Raw genomic sequence first — 19,323 nt, forward strand, 5'->3', positions numbered from 1 at the left:
GCTATGTACTAGCAAAAGAAGACCTTCAGCCTCTCGAAATCATGCAAAAGGGCTGGTGAAGATGAAGCCCACGTAGACAACGGCTTGGGAATGTTGATGTCGATGTTGAAACCCTTCACCGCCCGGCAGATCGTTCTCAACGGGACTAGTTGTTGCCCGAGAGTGGGGTAGGTTAAGAGAACCCGGGATTTATATCCTGAAGAGGATTTGTATCCTTATCACCACCTTCCAAATTCCTGAGAAGGGCAAAAGACAGATGAAGAGTCAAGTGTGAGCTTGAACCGACCTTACCCACAAGTGTCGCGACCTTGCGAATGACCGTATTACTCAACTTTCCCACCGCTCAGTCTGCGTTTTCAGGCAAGGCCATTTCTAGTCATTCATTCATTATGAAGCTTGAAGCTCTAGACTCTACAAGGGAAGATGCCGCCTCATCATATATTTGCCATTTGCCATTTGCCATTTGCCATTTGCCATTTGCCATTTGCCCTTTGCCTTTGAAGTTCCATTGTACAGATTTGACTCCTCATTCCCTCATCGGCAAGGTTTTAACCCAGCCGTTAAGATGACTCGAGGCGACTGCTCCCCTCGGTCTGTCGCTCCTGCGTCAATCTATGTACCAGATGTGATAAAGATATCCCCAATCCTTTGCCCCAGAAACCCCCATGAACCGAAATCCCTGCTGTCAAGAAAGAGAAAGAAGAGAGCGAAACTCCCAAAGTAGCGCAAATGCCCGCGACTTTTGATTTCCAAACAAGTCGGTCCACCCTGGACCAGATGTATGTATTTTAATCTTGCGCCTCAACCATTTTCGCGCCTCGCTCAGACCGATTTTCGTAACGCTCAATTTACAGTACTGAAAACAATAGCAAGGTGACAAAGGAAAATATGGTAGTTCACCACGTATGTGTATGTGTGCGCCCTCCCTCGTGCCAAGAGCACGATAGAAGGATTCTATATTATATGCACAGTATCGGGGTCCTGGTCTGCGGCATTCGGTTTCACCGTAGCTCGTCCTTCAACACTAATGCTGCGGAGCTTTTGGCTAAAAGGAAGCGTGTATTTCAGGGTGCCGCGAACAATGAGATCGAACTCGTGTTGTAACACTCTTCCCCACCGCTCACTGCCCGCTGGTACCGTGTGATTTCCCGGATTGGTTATGCGGATTTGCCCTGTGGATTCAGAACGAGAGTGATGGAAAAGTGAACCCTCAAACATCAGCGGACTATCCAGTTCATAGACGTGTCCAATTTCCAAGTTAGGATTTGTACCGGGATCCTCATCGATAGGTGGATCGAGAGGATCATCATCTCGTCGCCTGTTTCCTCGTCGGAGTAGATCCTGATCCTGAGGCCGTTTCCACCATTCGGCATCCGTGCCGGCGTATTTGGATTTTGCAAAGATGACCAGGTCTGTAGAGTCGATAGTGACAACAGCCACATTTGGGTTCTGCGCCGACACTTTCATGTCAAAGATGACATCCTGTTCGCTGGCGAGAACGTTCTTAAGTGCTAATATCTTGACCTCCGCCAGAGGCTGGGTCGTCGCAAACATGAATCCGATAGACGCCGAAATGACAAGAATGATCATAAGAGACAAGACTAGGCATCCCGCAAATCGGGATAGAAACGAACGATTGTGTCTCAATGCTTGATGCTCTAGTTGTCGCATGGATGAAGTAACCGGTCTGCTACGACGTCCGGACCGTCCCGAAGAACGAACCGTCGAGATGAGTGGGGTTCGCTCATCGTCCGCCCCATCGTCCAGGTCGTATGCAATAGGGGATGATTTCTTGCCGTTCGCAGCCCACCGGTTCGACACGCGCGGGCTCGTCGGCCGTGAGGAATGTCTAGGAGTGCCTCCTATGAATTTTGATTTTGCCGCATTTGGAAAAGGAGATTCGTTATCAAAGAGAGATGCGTGGCCATTGCCACCGTTTCGGCCCCATCGGCCAATATGATGATGATGCGCTGTTCCCCTACCTGTACCCATAGCGCTTCGGCCGGTGCCTTTCCCGTCGTCTTCACCAGCTACTGTCTCCGGAGGATTACTGGTGTATGAATTCGCAAATTTCATGCTCTTCTTCATCGCGACGCTGTGACCGCCATCCATGATAGACCGTACACCATTCCTCTGATCGGCTTGACTCGCCATTGAAGTTGCACTGGGTGTTCGTGAATGGAACCGCCTAGGTCGATCACTGGCGTCAGGGGGGTTGGATTCGTAGACAAAGGTTTCCTCGGAGTCGGAAGAATTGGCTTCGTCAACTGCACTCGCAACCTTGGCCTCGAAAATGTCTGCTTTTGAAGAAGCTGGACGAGTTCCGGTTAGCATTGTACCTACATTATATAAACTCAAACTGGGTCTACGAGAAGCTTGTGACAAGGGACTCTCGGAACTTCCTGAGTAACTACTGTCAGGAGGTAAAAACAGGCCTTGACTGTTTTGCCTTGCTGGAGATCGCACGCAAGAAGTATCTGATGCATCGTCCCGTGTGGAATGATGGTGATGAAGTCGGGGTCTTGATGAAGATGATTGCTCACCCGTGCCAGAAGTGACAGATGGAGTCTTTCGCGCAGTCTTCTTCTTTTCTCTCTTCGGTCGTATTGTCTCGGAGCTTGGTTTAGCTCGAAGACTGCCGTTATTCCCTACCCCACCAGCCACACCTCCGACGGCAACCTGGGGTATGGAGCTGACGGTTTCGGTCTCTACCGTCATATTTCTCGTAGAACCCTCACCTGGGGGCTTTCCTCTTCCGATCGCTGCGGTCGTGCTATGAGACTTAGTAGGAGCGGTGGGGCGTGACACCGGAGCAAGAGCCGCTGTCTTTTTCGTCCTCATCTCGCTCTTCCCGCCACTCTCACTGCCGCTCTCATTGCTTGCTCTTGCCTTGCGATCCAGCTCAGTCACCAATTTCGACGCGCCATTGCCCCCCTTTTCAGGTGCCCCATCAAGACCTCGAACCGGAGTACTAGGTTGGCTGATTTCCTGGACGGTCTCCAGTGCGGAGCTATTCCCACCCACTCCCCTTGCAGGCGTTCTCATACCCGATGTAGGTAATGAGTCGTCAGCCTCGGTATCAGCCGTCGCGGCCGGCTTGCCCTCGTGCTGTTCCGAGGGTTGCAATGATCGTTGAACATTGATGGAAGGAAGATCGTGTTCGGCCTTGCGCGGTGAGAGCACGGCCGGCTTGTTGGTCGGAGGAGGGGACCGTAGTCTTGGGGATACCGGCCAGCGAGGTGTATCCTTCAGCTCGGCCGCCACGGAAGGCTTCTGGGGTATTGGGGCTTGAATATTCGGATCTGATGGAACAGGATGTAGCAGTGGGACGGTCGAAGCAGACAGAGCTCTTTGCTGGGCAGCTGCCGAGAGGGGATTGCTGGTACTCGTGCTGGCGGAGCGCGATGGGCTGACGTCGTGAATACTGTTCTTCCTCGATCTCCCCGGACCAGATGAACGGGCAGAAGGATTAGACTTGAGCGACGGCCGGGCAGGCGATGACTCTCTTGAAGGGACCGGCGAGTTTGTAGCAGAAGTGGTACGTTTTGGTTGAAGTCGTTTTGTTGATGGCGTGGAGGGTGCCGAGGGATCGCGGAGGGGTTTGGGCGTCGTCGACGCTGGGTGATTGCCGTTGGAAGCTGCCACAGTAGCGGTATCTATTGAGTCGGCAGGCTCCTGTGTGGCGTCAGGAACGGAGGCAGCGGAGGTGGTGGAGTTGGTGGAAGTGGATGCGGCGTGTTTGTCGGCCATGGTCGTCGCTTTCTCCTCCTCTGGCCGCAGGGGAGTAGCTGTGCCGGCAGGCAAGATGCAAGATGCGAGAGAGCAGACAACAAGAATCGGCTTGCTCGTCAACGTGTCGCGCTGTCGGTTGTGTTGTCGTACTGTCGCACGCAGGTGCTCTGGACGCTGTCTCTGACTCTCTGGATTCTAGGTATGCTCTGCTCCCGGACAGCAAATAATAGGCACGACGAGCACGACCGACGACGTTAGTAGAACCTGTAGGCGGTCGAACCCGCGCGCGTGCAGGCGAATGGGAAGGGGTCCCGAGAGGCTCGGCTTGGGTGGATTGGATGGGAAAGTGGACAAGTCTGTTACGACTGGACTACTACTCCCACCGTGAAGTAGTGGAGGTGTTGTTGGTGGTAGGGAAGACAAGGTGAGGTCCTGAAAGGGTAAGGTAAGATATGGGACTATGGGTATTTCTCCAGAAGAACATGGTATTTTGTTGTCGTGTGTTGTAATTATTGGTTACTCTACGGTAATCATACTCTATATTTACCCTTAGCTGTTTTTATTTATTCTTAGCAGCTCGCGTATTCCGAAAAGCCGGGAACCTTGCGATATCGATCATACCCAAGGTAAGGTATCCAAGGCAGGGAGGGAAGAAAGGGGTAAAAGGGCATTCATTATTCTCTGATCTTTGAGAAGAATCCATCTACCCGGGATGTTATCTTCTTGACCTGCAAGGTACTTGCAAGAATACTTAAGGTTAAGTACTGTAGCGTGCGCAGTCCATTGTCCGTAGCTACATGGACTTAACCCTACCTAAGGTACCTATCTGGCTTAGGTAGATCAAAGGTCGGTCGGTACCTTAGCTACTAGAGCAAAGAAAACTCCGCGTTTAGATACACATTGCCCTATGCATCTTTCATCTTTCATCTAGGCGTACAGAGTATACCTCATGTGCACATCACGTCTATCTTAGGTACCTAGGTACCTATGTATCTATCCACATGATTCAAATTACTACTAGGTACTTCTCTTCTTTACCCCTTTTCTTTTCTTCTTGCCTCACTTTTCCCCTTTCTTTTCTTCCCTTCTTTCCGTCAACTCTTGACCGCCCTTGCCCCCACAACCCATAGACCCCCACCGACAACGTGTTTATGTAGTATGTACCTTGCAAATTACAAAGCAGAGACACAACTCAAGTCACAGAGCCAGCGGTTTGACCCTGCACGATGATCCGATATGAATACAGCAGCACCTCCAGGCTCCAAGACACACACAGGCGGTACGTACGTGTTATCTTATTTTCATTCTTTATTCCTGCTTTTGGGTGGATATTTATCCTATCTGTAACACCGCACCGATCATTCACTTCTCTTCGTGACTTCGTACTGCAAGGATTGACCGACAGCCTCGAAAATCCCAACACCTTGACTCGTCCACGTTTCAACCGCTTCCAGAATCCCTTCCCCCCCGCAAGCCCCCGAGGTCCGCTTTCTTTCCGCCCTTACCTTGCCCTCTCTCTCTCCCCAGGCTCCCGGCTTCCCGCAGGAACCCGCCCCGCCCCGCCATTGGCAAACTTGTCTTACCTGCTGCTGGTCCTGCCCATCCACACCGTTCCCGGCCGGTGGGAACGGGAATGCGACCCGGGAATGCCCTTAACGGCGCCCAGCTTTCATATCCCCCGCACGCCCGGAACACACATGTCTTTCCCCTCTACGACTCGAACAGCGCATCACACTCGTTACCGCCACCTGAGAGGAGGGGAGAGGAATCGTCAAGCCGAGCATCGACTTCGGCTCTTGAGCGGCCACACGGCAATCACATTTAACCGCCGGAAGACCTGGGAAGTGGGCGGTGGGCCTCGTCCATCTACAGAAGATCCCTGCCGGGTTTGGTAAGGCCGGGAATGGGGGAACAAAGGGTCAAGGCATGTGTCAAAGGCATATACCAGAGTCAAGCAGCAAGCAGCAAGCAGCAAGCCGTACGCCAACAGAGTTTCTTTCCAGTGTGATCTCATTGACTACATGTAGGATTATGGAGCGTGTTGCGTGAGACTGATGTAAGTGATCGCACACGTCAACCAAAGGATAAGTGCGGAGCAAGTCAACAAACGTCACTGAGTATGGGACTGGACTCTGGAGAGACCTCCGGTGCAGCAAAGACAAGGACCTTCGCCAATGAAATCTTCAGATGATGTTCCATGCATCTCAATTCCACAAGGCCCTCACAGAGTGAGGAACTGAAGCCGGTCGAGCTACTCATCCGATCTTATCTACAGTATTTCATTTCAAGCCATCAACCCCGCCCAACGTCAACCTGCGACGGGTCAAACATGCCCATACAAAAGCAAGCAAAATCTGGTTAGGCCATAGCAAGCAATAGACTTAGAACATCCCTCGATCCACACACTTTTCGAATCAAGTCTAGCAACTGCGGTCATAATACCGACATGATAATCGTTTAGCCCATTCGATCTCACCCCTCCGTCCTGTCGAGTCCGTGGTTGGCGATTTTTCTTTTTGGTTTCGTGAAGGCGTGGAAGAAATCGACCCGCATTGAAGATTATGTAAAACAAGCGCAGCTCATCAGGTTGTTCATGTATTTCATGTCTTCATTGGTGCAGATCATGCATCGAACGCCGTGCCAAACCCCCAACGCCGAAACACCGTTTGAATTCAAAGAGGCTCATCCAACCGTCGCCTGTCCTATCCAGGAGCGAGGGAACTGTGGCAGAGGATATAGCAGGGAGCCCCTTAACAAAACCCCAGATTACTGTTAAACATCCATCATTTCGGCGTCGTCTGCCAAGACATCATCCGCGGGTCCCCAGTTCCCCTCAAAGACAGTAGCACCAGCGCGACGGCGTGCTTCCACCCATCGGAGCCCTTGGGATTCGAGGACTTGGTGGATCGTTGGGCGGTCCTGGGGAGTAGGGGAGATCATCCAACGCACAATCCTATCGAGCGCATGATCATGGTACATGTCTTTCATGAATGCCGGAGCTTGGTGAAGCTCACCTCTCCTCATCGAGCCGAAAAGATTTCCGGGATCGTGAGATAATGACCTGCTCGATGTTCCAGCGTTCCGCTTACGGCTGGTCATGGTCGGCGATCCGAAGTCGGTCTCAATATCATCGTCACTGCCAAAAGAATCCATACTAATATCGCTCTCCTCGACAGGGATGCCATTTGCATCTCTTAAGACAGTACTGCCGTCACTCCAAGTGAGACTGGGAACATCACTCATGTCACCTGAGCGCAGACGCTGCCAGGTTGGGCCATTGTCCGGTAGTTGTACGTTTCCGGCAATCTCGAGCATGATGAGGCCAAGGGCAAAGACATCTGCCGGTTTGTCGTACTGACCCAAGAGAATCTCGGGACCAATGTACTCGCGATCACCTTCACCTTCGACACCAGATTGAGCAGGCCATGTAGTCGCCATGCCGAAGTCTCCTATCTTGAGGACACCTTCGAAAGTAATGAGGATGTTAGCGGGTTTGAGATCCAAGTGAATATAGCCTGAGTCGTGAATATGCCGAACACCCTGAGACTGTTAGCAATAGATACCGCCATCCGAGTCGCAATCCGTACCTGACTAAGCTCCAGCATGATCTTCCAGATGCGGAAGTCATCCAATCTTCCCTTCCGACCAACATCAGAGAGGAAGAGGTCAAGACTGCCTTCCTCGCAGTACTCAGTTTGAATGTAAAGGTAGTTTTTCTCCTCCCAGCTATCAATAAGATGTACAATATGATCTGAATGTCCAAGTGCTTTGAGGATGTTGACTTCCTGCAATTTCCGCTGACGGTCCTTGACGCCTTGATAAGGCTGCCGTGACTTCTTGACAGCAAAAACCTGCTCCATCATAGGCGTTGGCGGAGACCTTCCTCGCGAGAATGTCTTTGCCACGTCTTGAGGGGCCGTCGTCTGGTTAACTCGATACACCTGAGAAAACTCCCCAGTGCCTATCAATTCAATCTTTTCAAATCTCGACGATAGAGACTCATCTATATCCGACGGTGCGAAGGCGCTGACGGGAGTAGTGCTGAGACGACGACTGCCGATTTTCGAAAAGTAGTCTCGGCCAGCTGTCGGCGTGGCTGGGGGTGGCATGGAGGTGCTGTTCGCGCCTGTCTTTGCCGCTTGTTTATCTCGGGGATGCGAAATGGTAAGGCCGCTAGGGTCAGGTGGAAGCATGCTCTCCTGAGGTGTGCGAGGTGACAACCTCTCAAAAAAATCTATACGCTCCAACGGAGTGGCTGGAGCCACATAAACAGTTTTAGCAAAGCCCGGTTTGCATGATGGACTTGAAAATGGAGTGGTAAGAGATTGAAGCATGAGAGGAGCCGGTAGAGGACGAAGGCTGCGATGGGAGCCAGACGGATGGAACGTTGACATAGGAGCTGGTTTAACAGAAACACGAAAGTTGGCCGTAGTAGGAGAATCATTCATGTCCATTAAAGCATCACTGTCTTCTCCATCTCGATTGCTAGGCTTTGTTAAGAGATTTAACTTACTATTCGTTCTCGTGATCTTCTTTGGTAGCCCACAACCAGTCGAAGGCGTGGAGGCTGGAAGACCTCTGTGGTTGCTTGGACTGCCGTTGTTTTGCTTCTGGCCTGGCAGGCTAGGCGCGAGAGCCTGCTTCGTTGGCGTTGGTGGTAATTCGATATCAATCCCAGACTGACCCTCCTCCCCCTTCGCGTCAGGTGATCCACTGATCTCATCTCCATCAACACTGAGAAAACTCCCACGTCTGGCTACACCAAAAGCACTACCAAAAACGCCGGTTCCCTTAGCAAAAATCTCGGCTGAATTCTGACTCCCGTGAGGGTTGAAAGGCGTAGATGGAGTACCGAACGAGTGTCGAATGTGCCGGGCTCGCGCAATTGCGCTACCGGGGATTAGTGAAGGATACGTTGCAAATACATTGACATGCTTCTTGCATGGAGTATCTGGGACGTTTCCTTTGCCTATACCGCGTGGCAGTTGTTGCTCTTCTGGGTGCCGATTGACTTTGGAGATGAGTCCTGTAGACATGAACGCGGCTGGATGTGGTTTCACCGACTTGTAATTCTGCGGCGTTGAGAATGCACCGGATGACTCCTCGGAGTGTTCTTCAAGGCAAAATGGTCTCAATGAGCCTGCAGGTAGTGACTTGGAGAAATCTAGCTTTGGCCTCGGCTGCTCTCCGAAGTGAACTGGCATATGAGTAGGAGACTCATCAACAATACTTGAGCTCGATGAGGAGGTGGTGATAGTGCGTGAGAGAGGATGCGGTTGGTGTGTCGGCTGGTTAACCACGTGCATTGAAGCGTTTGGTAGGCTACCCTGCGAGGAAAATGGGCTCTCCCGAGGCAGGGGAGGCATAAATTGATCCAGTGATAGTCGAGGTCTGTTCTTAGTGGGATTTGGCGTTGAAAGTTCCGGCGCGGCATTTGCTAGCTGCTGAGCTGCGAGTACTTGAGCCGCATGCCGCCTACCCCAAGAGGTCTTCTCGCCGTGCCGCTGCTGCAGAGTAGATTTGCGTAAAGATGATGACCGTCGAGGCATTGATGTGAATGCTGTTGCCGGGGGTTCCGAAGCGAACGAGGCTGTCGATAACTCGTATTCATGGTTAGAATCATCATGTATGTCGAAATTGGTTGAGGGCGACGATGGGCCTTGATCAAAGACATTGAAATCATGGCCAAAGTTCGCTGAACCGTGCAGGCTCCTTCGCTTTGCCACTGGGCTACCCAAGCTTGCTTGATCAAGATTCATGATGGCATCGCTCCGTTTGAGTGGGCTTGATGTCGACGAAGCCGTGTGGCCGTCATTGCTCCCATCGCCGCCCAGCCTCGATAGCGCAGGGTTGACCGGGGCACTCATATCCGAATTCAACGTCGTCTTCGAGGCCCTCTCAAAGCTCCTGCGCTCTGACGGAGAGGTGCTCTTGGAATTCTCTTGCCCACCAGCAGGGCTAGAAGAAGTGGTGGGAGTTGCGTTGCCACTATCGGAGGCCTGGCTTAAAACGCGCTTGATGGGACTTCTGGGGGATGTACGGGTCCGAGACGTAGTCCGAGCAGGAGCAGTCTTCGAGCGCGTGGAGGACCGAAGGGCCAACTTCGCGCTTGGTGGGAAGGGCACAGCCAGAGGAGATGGCGTATGAGGCGGATTACTGGGAGTGCCAGGGTTGGCTGGTTGAGATGACGAGCGTCGGGGCGATAAAGGGCACGGTGAGAGCGGCGATTTGGGGGAAGAACTTGGCGACTTTGCTACAAGGCGGAAAGATTTGGACGGGCTTCGCGATAGTGAGCGTCTGAGCGACCTCACGGCAGAGCTGACATCGACATGGTCAACGTGAGATGGCAACGTGAGGGCCCCACCACTGTTTGCGTAGCCTCCCATGATAGGCAGCGGTTGATGCAGCCAGCTCGTCTGCGATGGCTAAGATGTGAGAGATGAGAGATACTCTCTCGAGAAGGCCTGGGAACTATCTGTCACCCGGCATAGAGACAACACTTGAGAAGATCGTTCGCGGGTGTTCTGAGATAGGTCGAGGTCCTCGAATCCCGGGAATCGTGGTGGCTGGTGGTGGTGGTGGTCGGTGAGGGATTGCTCGAGTCAAGGAAGCCAGGCAGTATCACATCGACCAGAATGCTGTCCGCAGGATGCTCTGGCGCGGCGAGATGGATGGATAAACTGGCAGAGTGTTCGGGAACGACTGAGATTACCTGTTGTCCTGCTTTGCCTGCTTTCCCAGGTGGCCCATACACGCTCACGCTCTCGAGGCCCTCACCAACCCCTGAGCTCACCGATGCCTCCGTTGCGTGCCAGCGCGGCTACAGTGTCGGATATCTTGGGGAATATGGTGTTTGAAGAGGAGCGCAAGGAGTCGCGAGGGTAAAGAACGGCGATGCGATGTTGGTCTGGGGCGGTCGAGGTAGTGGAGAGGAGCAGGAGAGCGAAGACGAGGAGATGTGGACGAGCTGTTTACTTTTCGCCTTCAGGTGTGCGGATCGGACGCGACGCGGGAGGAACGCCCAAGACTCGCTAAACCCTTCGCACTTGCCTGGGTACCTGAGGCAGAACTCAACATAGTGTAGAAATAAAATAACCTAATTAAACAAAGTTGCTAATAATGGAATACAATGCATTTTTATAGAGGACAAGTTACAAATCAAGAGCTGCACAAATATAAACATTCTGTCCAGGACACAGTCATCGTATTGTAGAGGGTTTGCCACCTGCAACACACAATCTTTTGTTGCTTGCTTACTTGTTCTTTGTGTCCCTGTTTCCCCCCAAGCCAGGTGTTGTCTTTCAACTCTCGTATCATGTTCAAGGACCAAGATTGGCGTCAGGGGTCAGGGGCTGTTTTCCCATGGCCGTGCTCCGGCAATAATAATCCTCCGTAGGACGGTAGGGGATACGATAAAGATAAAAGGGGCGGAGAGGCCATGGGTAAGCCCGGCGACTTGCGAGATAGTAGGGAGTAGCGGGTGGATGATGTACCTCCGGTCCTCCTAGTCCGAGAGGCTAGAGTCAGTTCTAAGGACAAAACGGAGTACGTCCCTTCATCTGTCTTACTTTGAAGCACTCTACAGAGTCTACCTCCCTTAAACCATCACGGCGTCGCCGAATTATATGGAGTATACAGTAAGTAGTAGAGATAGGTAGGGTCTCCTTTGAACCTTATACTGCATGACCTTAGGGGTTCTTCAGGAACTACTCGGATCCAAGTATACAGATAGATATCTGTCTGTGCTTCTACAAACGCCTGTACCTAGAAGTCGATCTGCACCTCCTTGTCTCTTACAAGGGCCGAAACTCTGGACTCTGAATCCTGAACTCTGAACAAGATAATTCACAGTATATTTAATGTAGATAGGTATGTTTTGTATTAGAACTATTTATTAGGGGTATATGTGAGTAAATAAAAGTAGATCGTAAAGCGTGCAAATCTTGTAGGAAGGATGTGTCCTGCTGTACTCCTTAAGCCATCACATCCCCATACCCCGAAGAAGAGACAATCTAGTAGTGACCAAGATTCCCCAAAAGATGAACGGGTCCGGATAGACGGGAGAGCGCCATCTCAGCCCAGACCATTACGTAACAGGGCCCCTCCCCTGCTCTGTCATGCCAGTATACCACTCACTCCACGCCATGATTGCCATCCCTCAGCTACTTGGATCAACCTTCCTCTTGACTTTTCTCGATCTCCTCTTGGCTACCACCTTTGGGTCCCAGATCCCGTTGAACAGATCCTCACACTCGTCCTCGTCATCCTCGTCAAAGACAATGGCTTCATCACTATCCCTGTCTGCTCCCTCCGCCTGCTCAAGCTCTGGCTCTTCCGTCCCATCTTCCCAGCTCACACTCGGGATCACTCTCTTGGTCTCCAAGATATACTTCCCAATCTTATATCTCTGGCCCTGTTCCTTCGCATCAACATACTTCCACCCCAACACAGTCTGACATATGGCACAGCTCACATCGGCCACGACATGTTCTCCTGTCAACAACTCCCTGTTTACCGCTCGGCCTATTCTTATGTTTACTAAGTCCGTAGACTTGTGGTTCTTCTTCTTATGAGAGGATGGGAGTCTCGCAGGCGGAGACACGAGATATGCGCGGCCGTGGCGGCCAGTAAAGCCTTTACTCACGATCTGTGATGCAAAAGCAATGTCTGTTGCACAGGTAAGACATTTCAGCGTATCGGGTTGGCTACGGCACAGGCGCTCTTCCTTGTGGATCTGTGGATCTGGGTCTTTTGGGAGGGCGGTGTGGAGGCGCGCAAGCCCTTTCGAGAAGGTAGGTGAAGGTGTAGAATGAGGGGTCGGCGAGGAGCTGGGCGTTGCGAGGGCGGACGAACTAGGGGACGAGCGCGAAGAGTTCTCAGATGTTTCGGAGCTGGTGCTTGAGGTGGACTGTTGTCGCCAGCGGAAGGGAGAGGAGAAAGGAAACGAGGGGACGAGGTAGGTCGGGAATATCTGATCGGACGGCATTTCTCGTAGAATCCTGAAAGCAAGCCTGAACCGAACTCTCGTAGGATGAGCAGCTCAAAGATGAAAGAGCAGTGAGCTGAGGAACAGATTCAACTCTGTAAAGGCTGCTGCAGGTGCTGCTAGTCTCGTGTCGTAGTCATGCCCTGCAGCTTTGGCGCTTTGGAGGGGTTGAGGCATATGAGCCTTTGCGGAACAAGACCATCCCTAGGCACGGTTCTCTCAAGATGCTCAACGATGTGACGTAGAGCAGCTCATGCAACTCGAGATATGTGCGTGGCAGATTCTTATTGTTGATGTTGCTTTTCTTGCGCAGTGTAGAGTAGCGGTGGTGAGGGAGGGATGGAACGTGATATCATGTTGGGCACCGCGGTACAATGCGCAATATGGTGTACTTTACCCCTCACCGAGGTATTATTCAGCTTAAGCTTGTCTGGGCTGAGATGCTCGGCCAGGACAAGATAGCGGTGCAAATCTGCGTAGCGGGGGGAGGCGAATTGCACCTAGATTGCTTCGCGGGGCTTCTCCTGCGTGTTGGAGACGTTGTTGAAGACATTGGAGTAACAGAGGAACTACAGTCAGTCGGTGGACATCTTGACCTACATTAAGGTTACCTGAGGTATCTTATCACCGGTTGGTGAAGTAGCGGAGCCTTTACGGAGAGCTAGACGGGCCGAGGATGCCTTGATGCCTTGGTGCCTGCCTTGCGCTTGGTAATTGCCTGAGTGTCTAAATTTAGGTATGCATGCCTGGATGCCTGACACCGTGAGTCCCGTGACACTCCGTAATGAAAATAAAGAAATCTGAAGAAGAACGTGCGTCGCTTCCATTGGTCAGTATCTGACACGTGATCCTCTCGTGCTTAAAGTGGAGTGCCCTCACACGGAACTCGATGTCCTCGGATAACGAACTCAACTTCTTCTTTCTTCTCACCGCTCTCTGCACCAACATCAACACCACAGCAACCCGCACATATCTATTTCACCCGTCAATCGAAACAGTCGCCTCTTCTTTCAATCATCACATTCAACGATCGAACCATCCCTCTCAACTCCAACATCATTCGACTTCCCGTTCCATCTTATCGCAACCGTGGCAAACATCAGCAATGGCTCCCAGTAGAACCAACAGTCAAAGTACCAGTAGTAATCGCAATGGCGAGGTTGTGGGTCCTCAGGCCAACGTCCTCGCCAGCTGCTACATCGTCGACACTACCATGAACCTGACTGGTTTCCATTACTCCACTACCGGGGCCGGCGGTACGTTTCTTAGTCCATTCCACTGCATCAATCAATTCCTGGCTGCTGGTTAGAACAGACACTGACATCAATCCAAATATAGGGGCACAGTGGTTTCCCTGAGGTCCGCCACAGTGATCTGTGGGATTCACCTCCTTCAAGTCCCCCTCTTGCGGCCTTGACTACTGCCAACGAACTCGCGCTTATCTCGAAGCATCCAACGAAGAAGCGCGACATCGAGGGTAGGAGGAATCACGGCCGTAGAGAGGGGGCAGCGTACACCATCCGGTAAGAATGCCCACACCCCTCAATAATGAGCCGATTCAGGAACTATGAATCATGTTTTCAGATCTGATGAGCAATTGCTGACTTCCTTCTAGGGAAGAGTGTGAGAGGCTCTTCTGCAAGACCATGAAAACCGTATTCCTTGGTGAAGAAGGACATGCGGGAAATAATGGCTTTATCGTGATGGGTGCGAACGCGCATTCACCTCCTGACGAAAGGTTGGATGCGTATATGGATGACTATGGCAATGCCCATCCCAGCCAAGGCGTCGATGCATGGTTGGAGATCTGGGATTACGCCAGTGGATGCAGTTTCCGCGGGTTCGTTGCTGGAAAGGGAGATGAGAAATCTCTCTTCGCCTTCTTCGACTCCTCGGTTATTCAAAGTGATCTAAAACAAGGGTAGGTGACCTCCGCTCTATATGTTACGGGTCTCTTGATGAGTGGAATCAATGGCTAATGAAAGCAGACTCATGGCTTTGATTGAACTGGCAGAGTCAGTATTCGCTGTCTCACAGCTTGTCATCTGCCTCGATCGATCGGTTGGCGAACGACACTGCAAAGCTTTTATGAAAAGTCTCCGATGGGTTGGATTCGAGCTGATTACTCTGGACATGTGGGGGAACGGCATCGACCTTACCAGTGACAAATGGATGTTCCTCGGCATGGAAATTTGATTTTATATGGCGAGAAACGGAGGACACAGTGGCCCCCTATCATGGTCGATTTTGCAGGCGTCCCTTGTTGATAGGCGTTTTTCTGGTCTGGTGGCTTGGTAGCAGTAGTTTTCAGAGATATCCTAAATTATCTCACCAATAAAATGGCCGTCCACAGCTTCGTGTTACCTCTGTGTGAAGTCTGACAGTCAGGAAGGTGCACTTTTATTGCATACACAGAATCTACAAAAGATTATTCTGTTCAGAGACCTGCCTCCCCATATTTCAAACACATATTCATTCTCTCTGGTCTAATAATCTCCATACCTCTGGTTTCCCTTCTAATTCTAAATCAGGACTTGATCCGAGGTACATGTCCGTCCCATCTTGACCGAGAAGAAGCATTCATTCCATCCCCAACATCATCACTCACCCTAGCAAATGAAAAATGCAAACAGACAAAAAAGCCCCCCATGAAGCCCGCATCTAAAGCCCAACAACCTAGCTCCAGAGAAGGTTGAACCGTCTCCAGCCAGTCGGCGGCTCTACAGGCGGTTCCGGGTTCTGATTTGCAATGTCTAGAAAATGGCGGATAGGAATATCTTGCAGCGGGATGATTTTCGTCTTACGGACGAACTTGTACCCGAAGTAGAGGACGAAGATAATGGGGATGTTGATATAGGACGAGATGAAGGTTTCCGTGTCCCAGCTGCGGAATTGGGGGGGGTTGTCAGTCGCGTTGTTCTAAGCTACCCGGGGGGAAGAAAGAGGGGGGGGGGTGTTCCGGGTTGGGAGGGACTTACTGGCCATGAATAAAAACTACATAGCCACCAGTTAGTAAGAGGAGCACGAAGAATGATAGGGACGTCCAGGCTACGAATGGCTGGAATGGTGCCTTCCAAGGAAGCTCAGAACGGGAAATCCCTTGCTTTTTACAGCCGTAGTAAAAGCGCAGGTAGACGATGCAGATAACCATCCAATTAACAAGGGCTGCGACGGACACGAGGTCTTGCAACCATCCAAAAACCGTCGAAGCAGAATTAGATAGACTCATGAAGCCTAGGCAGATGAAGAGACTCAGTGATCCAACTGCGACATACGGTATGCCAAAGCGATTCGTTCGGAGGAAAATCTTAGGGGCGTGTCCTTCTCGGGCCATGCCATATAGTGTACGGGAGCCACTAAGGAGACCTAAAATGGGATATCAGCCTCGTTGATTCCTGCCGTAGAAGTCTAGGGAGGATATCACATACCCGAATTCCCAGAACTCCAGGCACTTGTTAGGATGACAGCGTTGATTATTGAAGGAACGACTTTGATTCCAGCTCTAGTAGCGGCTATCACAAATGGACTTTGCGCAGCTGTGCCCGTAGACTTCAAAAGGTTTGGATCGGTCGATGGGACGATTAGCCCAATCATGAATATAGAAAGGACTATTGTAAAGAATTAGACGGGTTCCTTAACATACTTTATGAGAACACGAAACTGTTACGTACCGTAGAAAAGCAACACCCGCCAAAATATTCTTTTTGCGGCAATCGGGATGTTTCTTCGAGGCGATCTTGTCTCGGCTGCCGCTATAGAAATACCCTCCACTCCAGAATAGGCATAAATAGCATTTGAAAACGTTGTCCACTGTAAATAAGGAATCAGCATGATCTCTTGAAATGATCACTCTCACGACAATATCCCTGTACCGAGAAATATCTCATTCCACGGAAAATAGAGAACCGATCGATATACGTACAAATCCCATGAAATGTCCTAGAGATCCAGTGTAGCCAAGATAATCAACAAAGGGGCCAGGGTTTCGCCAAAATTGGAACCCATATCTGTGATGATCTGGACCGCCGCCACAGGTAATTACCAGAGCCTTCTCTCATATTAGCTTCTTAAGTTGAGAGTTCTGACAGCAGCTGACTTGCCATGATATTGAGCCCAACAATAAGCATGATTTTCAGACTTGCAAAGGTGAATTCAAGCTCCCCGTAGATCCGTACAAAGAACAGATTACTCGCTACCAACAAGACTCCAAAGACGGAAATCCATACAGCATTGTTGATCTGGGACCAGAAATCCACTATGACTGCAGCCGCGACGATTTCGGCGGGGAGGGATACCATGGTGCCATACACTTGGTTCCAGCCATTGGCAAACGAAAGTGCCGGGTCAACGAAGTACTCTGCATGGCGAATGATGCCTCCGCTCAAAGGAACAAGTGTACTATCTTCGTGAATGGGTGGTTTATTTGGAGACATTTGGTGAATCCTACCTTAGTTCTGCGATGGACAAGACCACCCCCGAGACCAGAATTCCCACGAACGTGTACCCTAAGCTTTTGGCATGTCAACTAAAAGCTTGAGTCAAGAGAATAATAGCAGGGGGGGGCATACAATGCGCCCAATGGTCCTGCTCTAGCAATAGCTTTCCCGGAGCCCAGAAACAGACCCTGATACCGTAAGTACGTGGATTGTAACAGGATTTATTGATAACTTACAGTACCAATAGTACCGGCCAAGGCAATCATCCTAGGCAATTGGTTAGCCTCTCCGGTTTCCGTTGGATTGGGCCATGCAGCGGAAAAGATGCAATTCTGAGATGAATGGAGACAACAAGAGATATTACTTACTGTATATGCCTCTGGTGCAAGCCACGTCTTAGGAGCAGCAGGAGTTAATAGACCGAGCAATTGTTCCAGGAGCATTCTAGCAATTCACCTCAAGTCCTTGACTTCGACAAACTCGACAGCGTCTGCCTCGCCATTCTCACCCACATACACAGGCGCATGGCCGGTATAACTTGCATTCTTCTCATCGGACGCGCCTTCACTCCTCTCCAGGTCCGAAATTGGCGAGACAGGCATGGTGGAACAGTGGAATGGGCGAGGAGAGGGGAGAGAGAGAGGAGAGAGAAAAGAGGAAGTCGTCGAAGATGGCAAGTAAACGGAATGAGAAAAACATCGACGATCAAAACATCGACGATCAAAACATCGACGATGCCGATCAAAACGAGCCCCGGGGTAACACACACATATCAATCCCCAGAGACACTTATCTGCCCGCCCACTAGAGCACAACCAGGGATGCGCAATGGACGAGCGTAAATGCGTGCTGCGGCCATCGCACGAATAATGGAAGAGCTCTGATCGACAGAGCTGGGATACTTCCCATGTTCTGCATCTGCATCCACGGCCTCTCCGTCTGCTGCAACATGATACCATTATTGCACTACACCCCTTGTCCTTCACGCCATGATAACTGTCGGGGGTTGATTGGTAGATGGAGACGCAATGGCGGGTAGGACGGAGAGTCGAACGTGGAAGAGATGCTCGACTTTCAAGGGAAGCAGAAGATCCATTCCGGATTCCAGATCCTAGAGATCCTGATCCTGTTGGCAATATCAGAAAGTTCCGCCGTTGGTTCGACGATAAAGCCATGTTCCCCTTGCTTTGCCTCAGGTTGATTCGCTTGTATCACGTGAATATAAGCAGTACCTGCAGACGTACCTAGGTAGGTATTTAGGTAAGGCACATATAGGTACTGTGTTTATCAACCTACCATGTAAGAATTGAAGCTTTTCCTGACACTGTCCTCACGAATGCTTGGAGCTAGAACCTATGTACGTACATACGATAGGTTTCACCTTGTCCTACAGACACTTAGATACATCGTGTACCAGAACCATGGGAATGTGATTGTGATGTATCCTGGATGTTCTGCGCGACCATGTTCTGTGCAACCAGATCTAGAGATAAGAACCATAAAGCAGATACGCGGGATCAGCTTGGCCCCCAAAGCTTGCCTCCCTTTCGTCGCCTCGTGCTGGCACATCTTTCCGAGGTCTCTCGATCCATGGAGACTTTATCAACTGCGCCTTGTTTTGGGCTTTTGGGGGGGGAAACGGCTTGGTATTTGATTGACCACGATTATCCGCCTGCTAGAGTTTACTCCTGCCAGCGTTTGAACTGGGAATACACACCGCGCAAAAATATATGTGGCACTCTTATCGTTCTTATCGTGCAGAGTGCCCCCAGTCCCCCCTTTACTTATCTCCGAAGATACTCTGTTCAGAAATCAACGAATCAAAACAGACACAGTATCAACCAAATACTCTATCCCAGGACATACAGATCGCTAGAAGGGATCTCATGAACGAACATTGATGTATCGTGTCGTCTTTTGCTTTCTATTGGTATCATTCTCAGAAGTTGGGCAAGATCATGTCAAAAGCAATCGATAGGTCTATTACGCACCACCACGGGCTGCAAAACAACGCCAAGTATTACTATCCCATGTGCCATTCCAAGGCTTTTAGTAGACCTTCCCTAACCGACAACAAAACCCATTGTATCCCCGGAGACCCTGCCGCCAGACAGTACGCCCCCCTCGACACCAGCCTTTTAGGTGCCTTGATACCTCCTGCCCCCCCCC

The 19,323-nt window shown here is 50.9% G+C and overlaps 6 protein-coding genes across 6 annotated transcripts; 2 read left to right on the top strand and 4 right to left on the bottom strand.

The window, feature by feature from the left end:
• Positions 1 to 954: 954 nt before the first annotated feature.
• M430DRAFT_92960 (hypothetical protein) lies at positions 955 to 3,750 on the bottom strand (the record flags this gene model as incomplete). The annotated part of the gene is made up of 2 exons (XM_024869750.1): positions 955 to 2,312; positions 2,544 to 3,750. The coding sequence occupies 2 exons, from the start codon at positions 3,748 to 3,750 to the stop codon at positions 955 to 957; spliced, it is 2,565 nt and encodes an 854-aa protein (XP_024724944.1).
• Positions 3,751 to 4,835: 1,085 nt separating this feature from the next.
• On the top strand, positions 4,836 to 5,729 carry M430DRAFT_153982 (hypothetical protein). The gene has a single exon (XM_024863235.1). It carries the CDS (start codon positions 4,959 to 4,961, stop codon positions 5,625 to 5,627), a length of 669 nt encoding a protein of 222 aa, XP_024724945.1. The 5' UTR covers positions 4,836 to 4,958; the 3' UTR covers positions 5,628 to 5,729.
• A 775-nt stretch (positions 5,730 to 6,504) lies between these two features.
• M430DRAFT_92737 (hypothetical protein) lies at positions 6,505 to 10,118 on the bottom strand (the record flags this gene model as incomplete). The annotated part of the gene is made up of 3 exons (XM_024869730.1): positions 6,505 to 7,272; positions 7,320 to 7,987; positions 8,282 to 10,118. 3 exons carry the CDS (start codon positions 10,116 to 10,118, stop codon positions 6,505 to 6,507), a joined length of 3,273 nt encoding a protein of 1,090 aa, XP_024724946.1.
• Positions 10,119 to 11,603: 1,485 nt separating this feature from the next.
• M430DRAFT_130939 (hypothetical protein) lies at positions 11,604 to 12,718 on the bottom strand (the record flags this gene model as incomplete). The annotated part of the gene is made up of 2 exons (XM_024862165.1): positions 11,604 to 12,480; positions 12,586 to 12,718. The coding sequence occupies 2 exons, from the start codon at positions 12,716 to 12,718 to the stop codon at positions 11,891 to 11,893; spliced, it is 723 nt and encodes a 240-aa protein (XP_024724947.1). The 3' UTR covers positions 11,604 to 11,890.
• A 942-nt stretch (positions 12,719 to 13,660) lies between these two features.
• M430DRAFT_112191 (hypothetical protein) lies at positions 13,661 to 15,083 on the top strand. Its single transcript, XM_024861465.1, has 4 exons — positions 13,661 to 13,978; positions 14,065 to 14,241; positions 14,334 to 14,639; positions 14,707 to 15,083. The coding sequence occupies exons 1-4, from the start codon at positions 13,824 to 13,826 to the stop codon at positions 14,912 to 14,914; spliced, it is 846 nt and encodes a 281-aa protein (XP_024724948.1). The 5' UTR covers positions 13,661 to 13,823; the 3' UTR covers positions 14,915 to 15,083.
• A 174-nt stretch (positions 15,084 to 15,257) lies between these two features.
• Positions 15,258 to 17,784, bottom strand: M430DRAFT_38206 (hypothetical protein). Its single transcript, XM_024867228.1, has 11 exons — positions 17,611 to 17,784; positions 17,523 to 17,549; positions 17,391 to 17,421; positions 17,287 to 17,342; positions 17,166 to 17,228; positions 16,819 to 17,116; positions 16,641 to 16,766; positions 16,390 to 16,528; positions 16,147 to 16,326; positions 15,697 to 16,084; positions 15,258 to 15,602 (listed from the first exon to the last, which is right to left on the bottom strand). The coding sequence occupies exons 1-11, from the start codon at positions 17,754 to 17,756 to the stop codon at positions 15,395 to 15,397; spliced, it is 1,662 nt and encodes a 553-aa protein (XP_024724949.1). The 5' UTR covers positions 17,757 to 17,784; the 3' UTR covers positions 15,258 to 15,394.
• Positions 17,785 to 19,323: the final 1,539 nt, after the last annotated feature.

This window comes from Amorphotheca resinae, assembly GCF_003019875.1.
Source record: "Amorphotheca resinae ATCC 22711 unplaced genomic scaffold M430scaffold_1, whole genome shotgun sequence".
NCBI lineage: Eukaryota > Fungi > Ascomycota > Leotiomycetes > Helotiales > Amorphothecaceae > Amorphotheca > Amorphotheca resinae.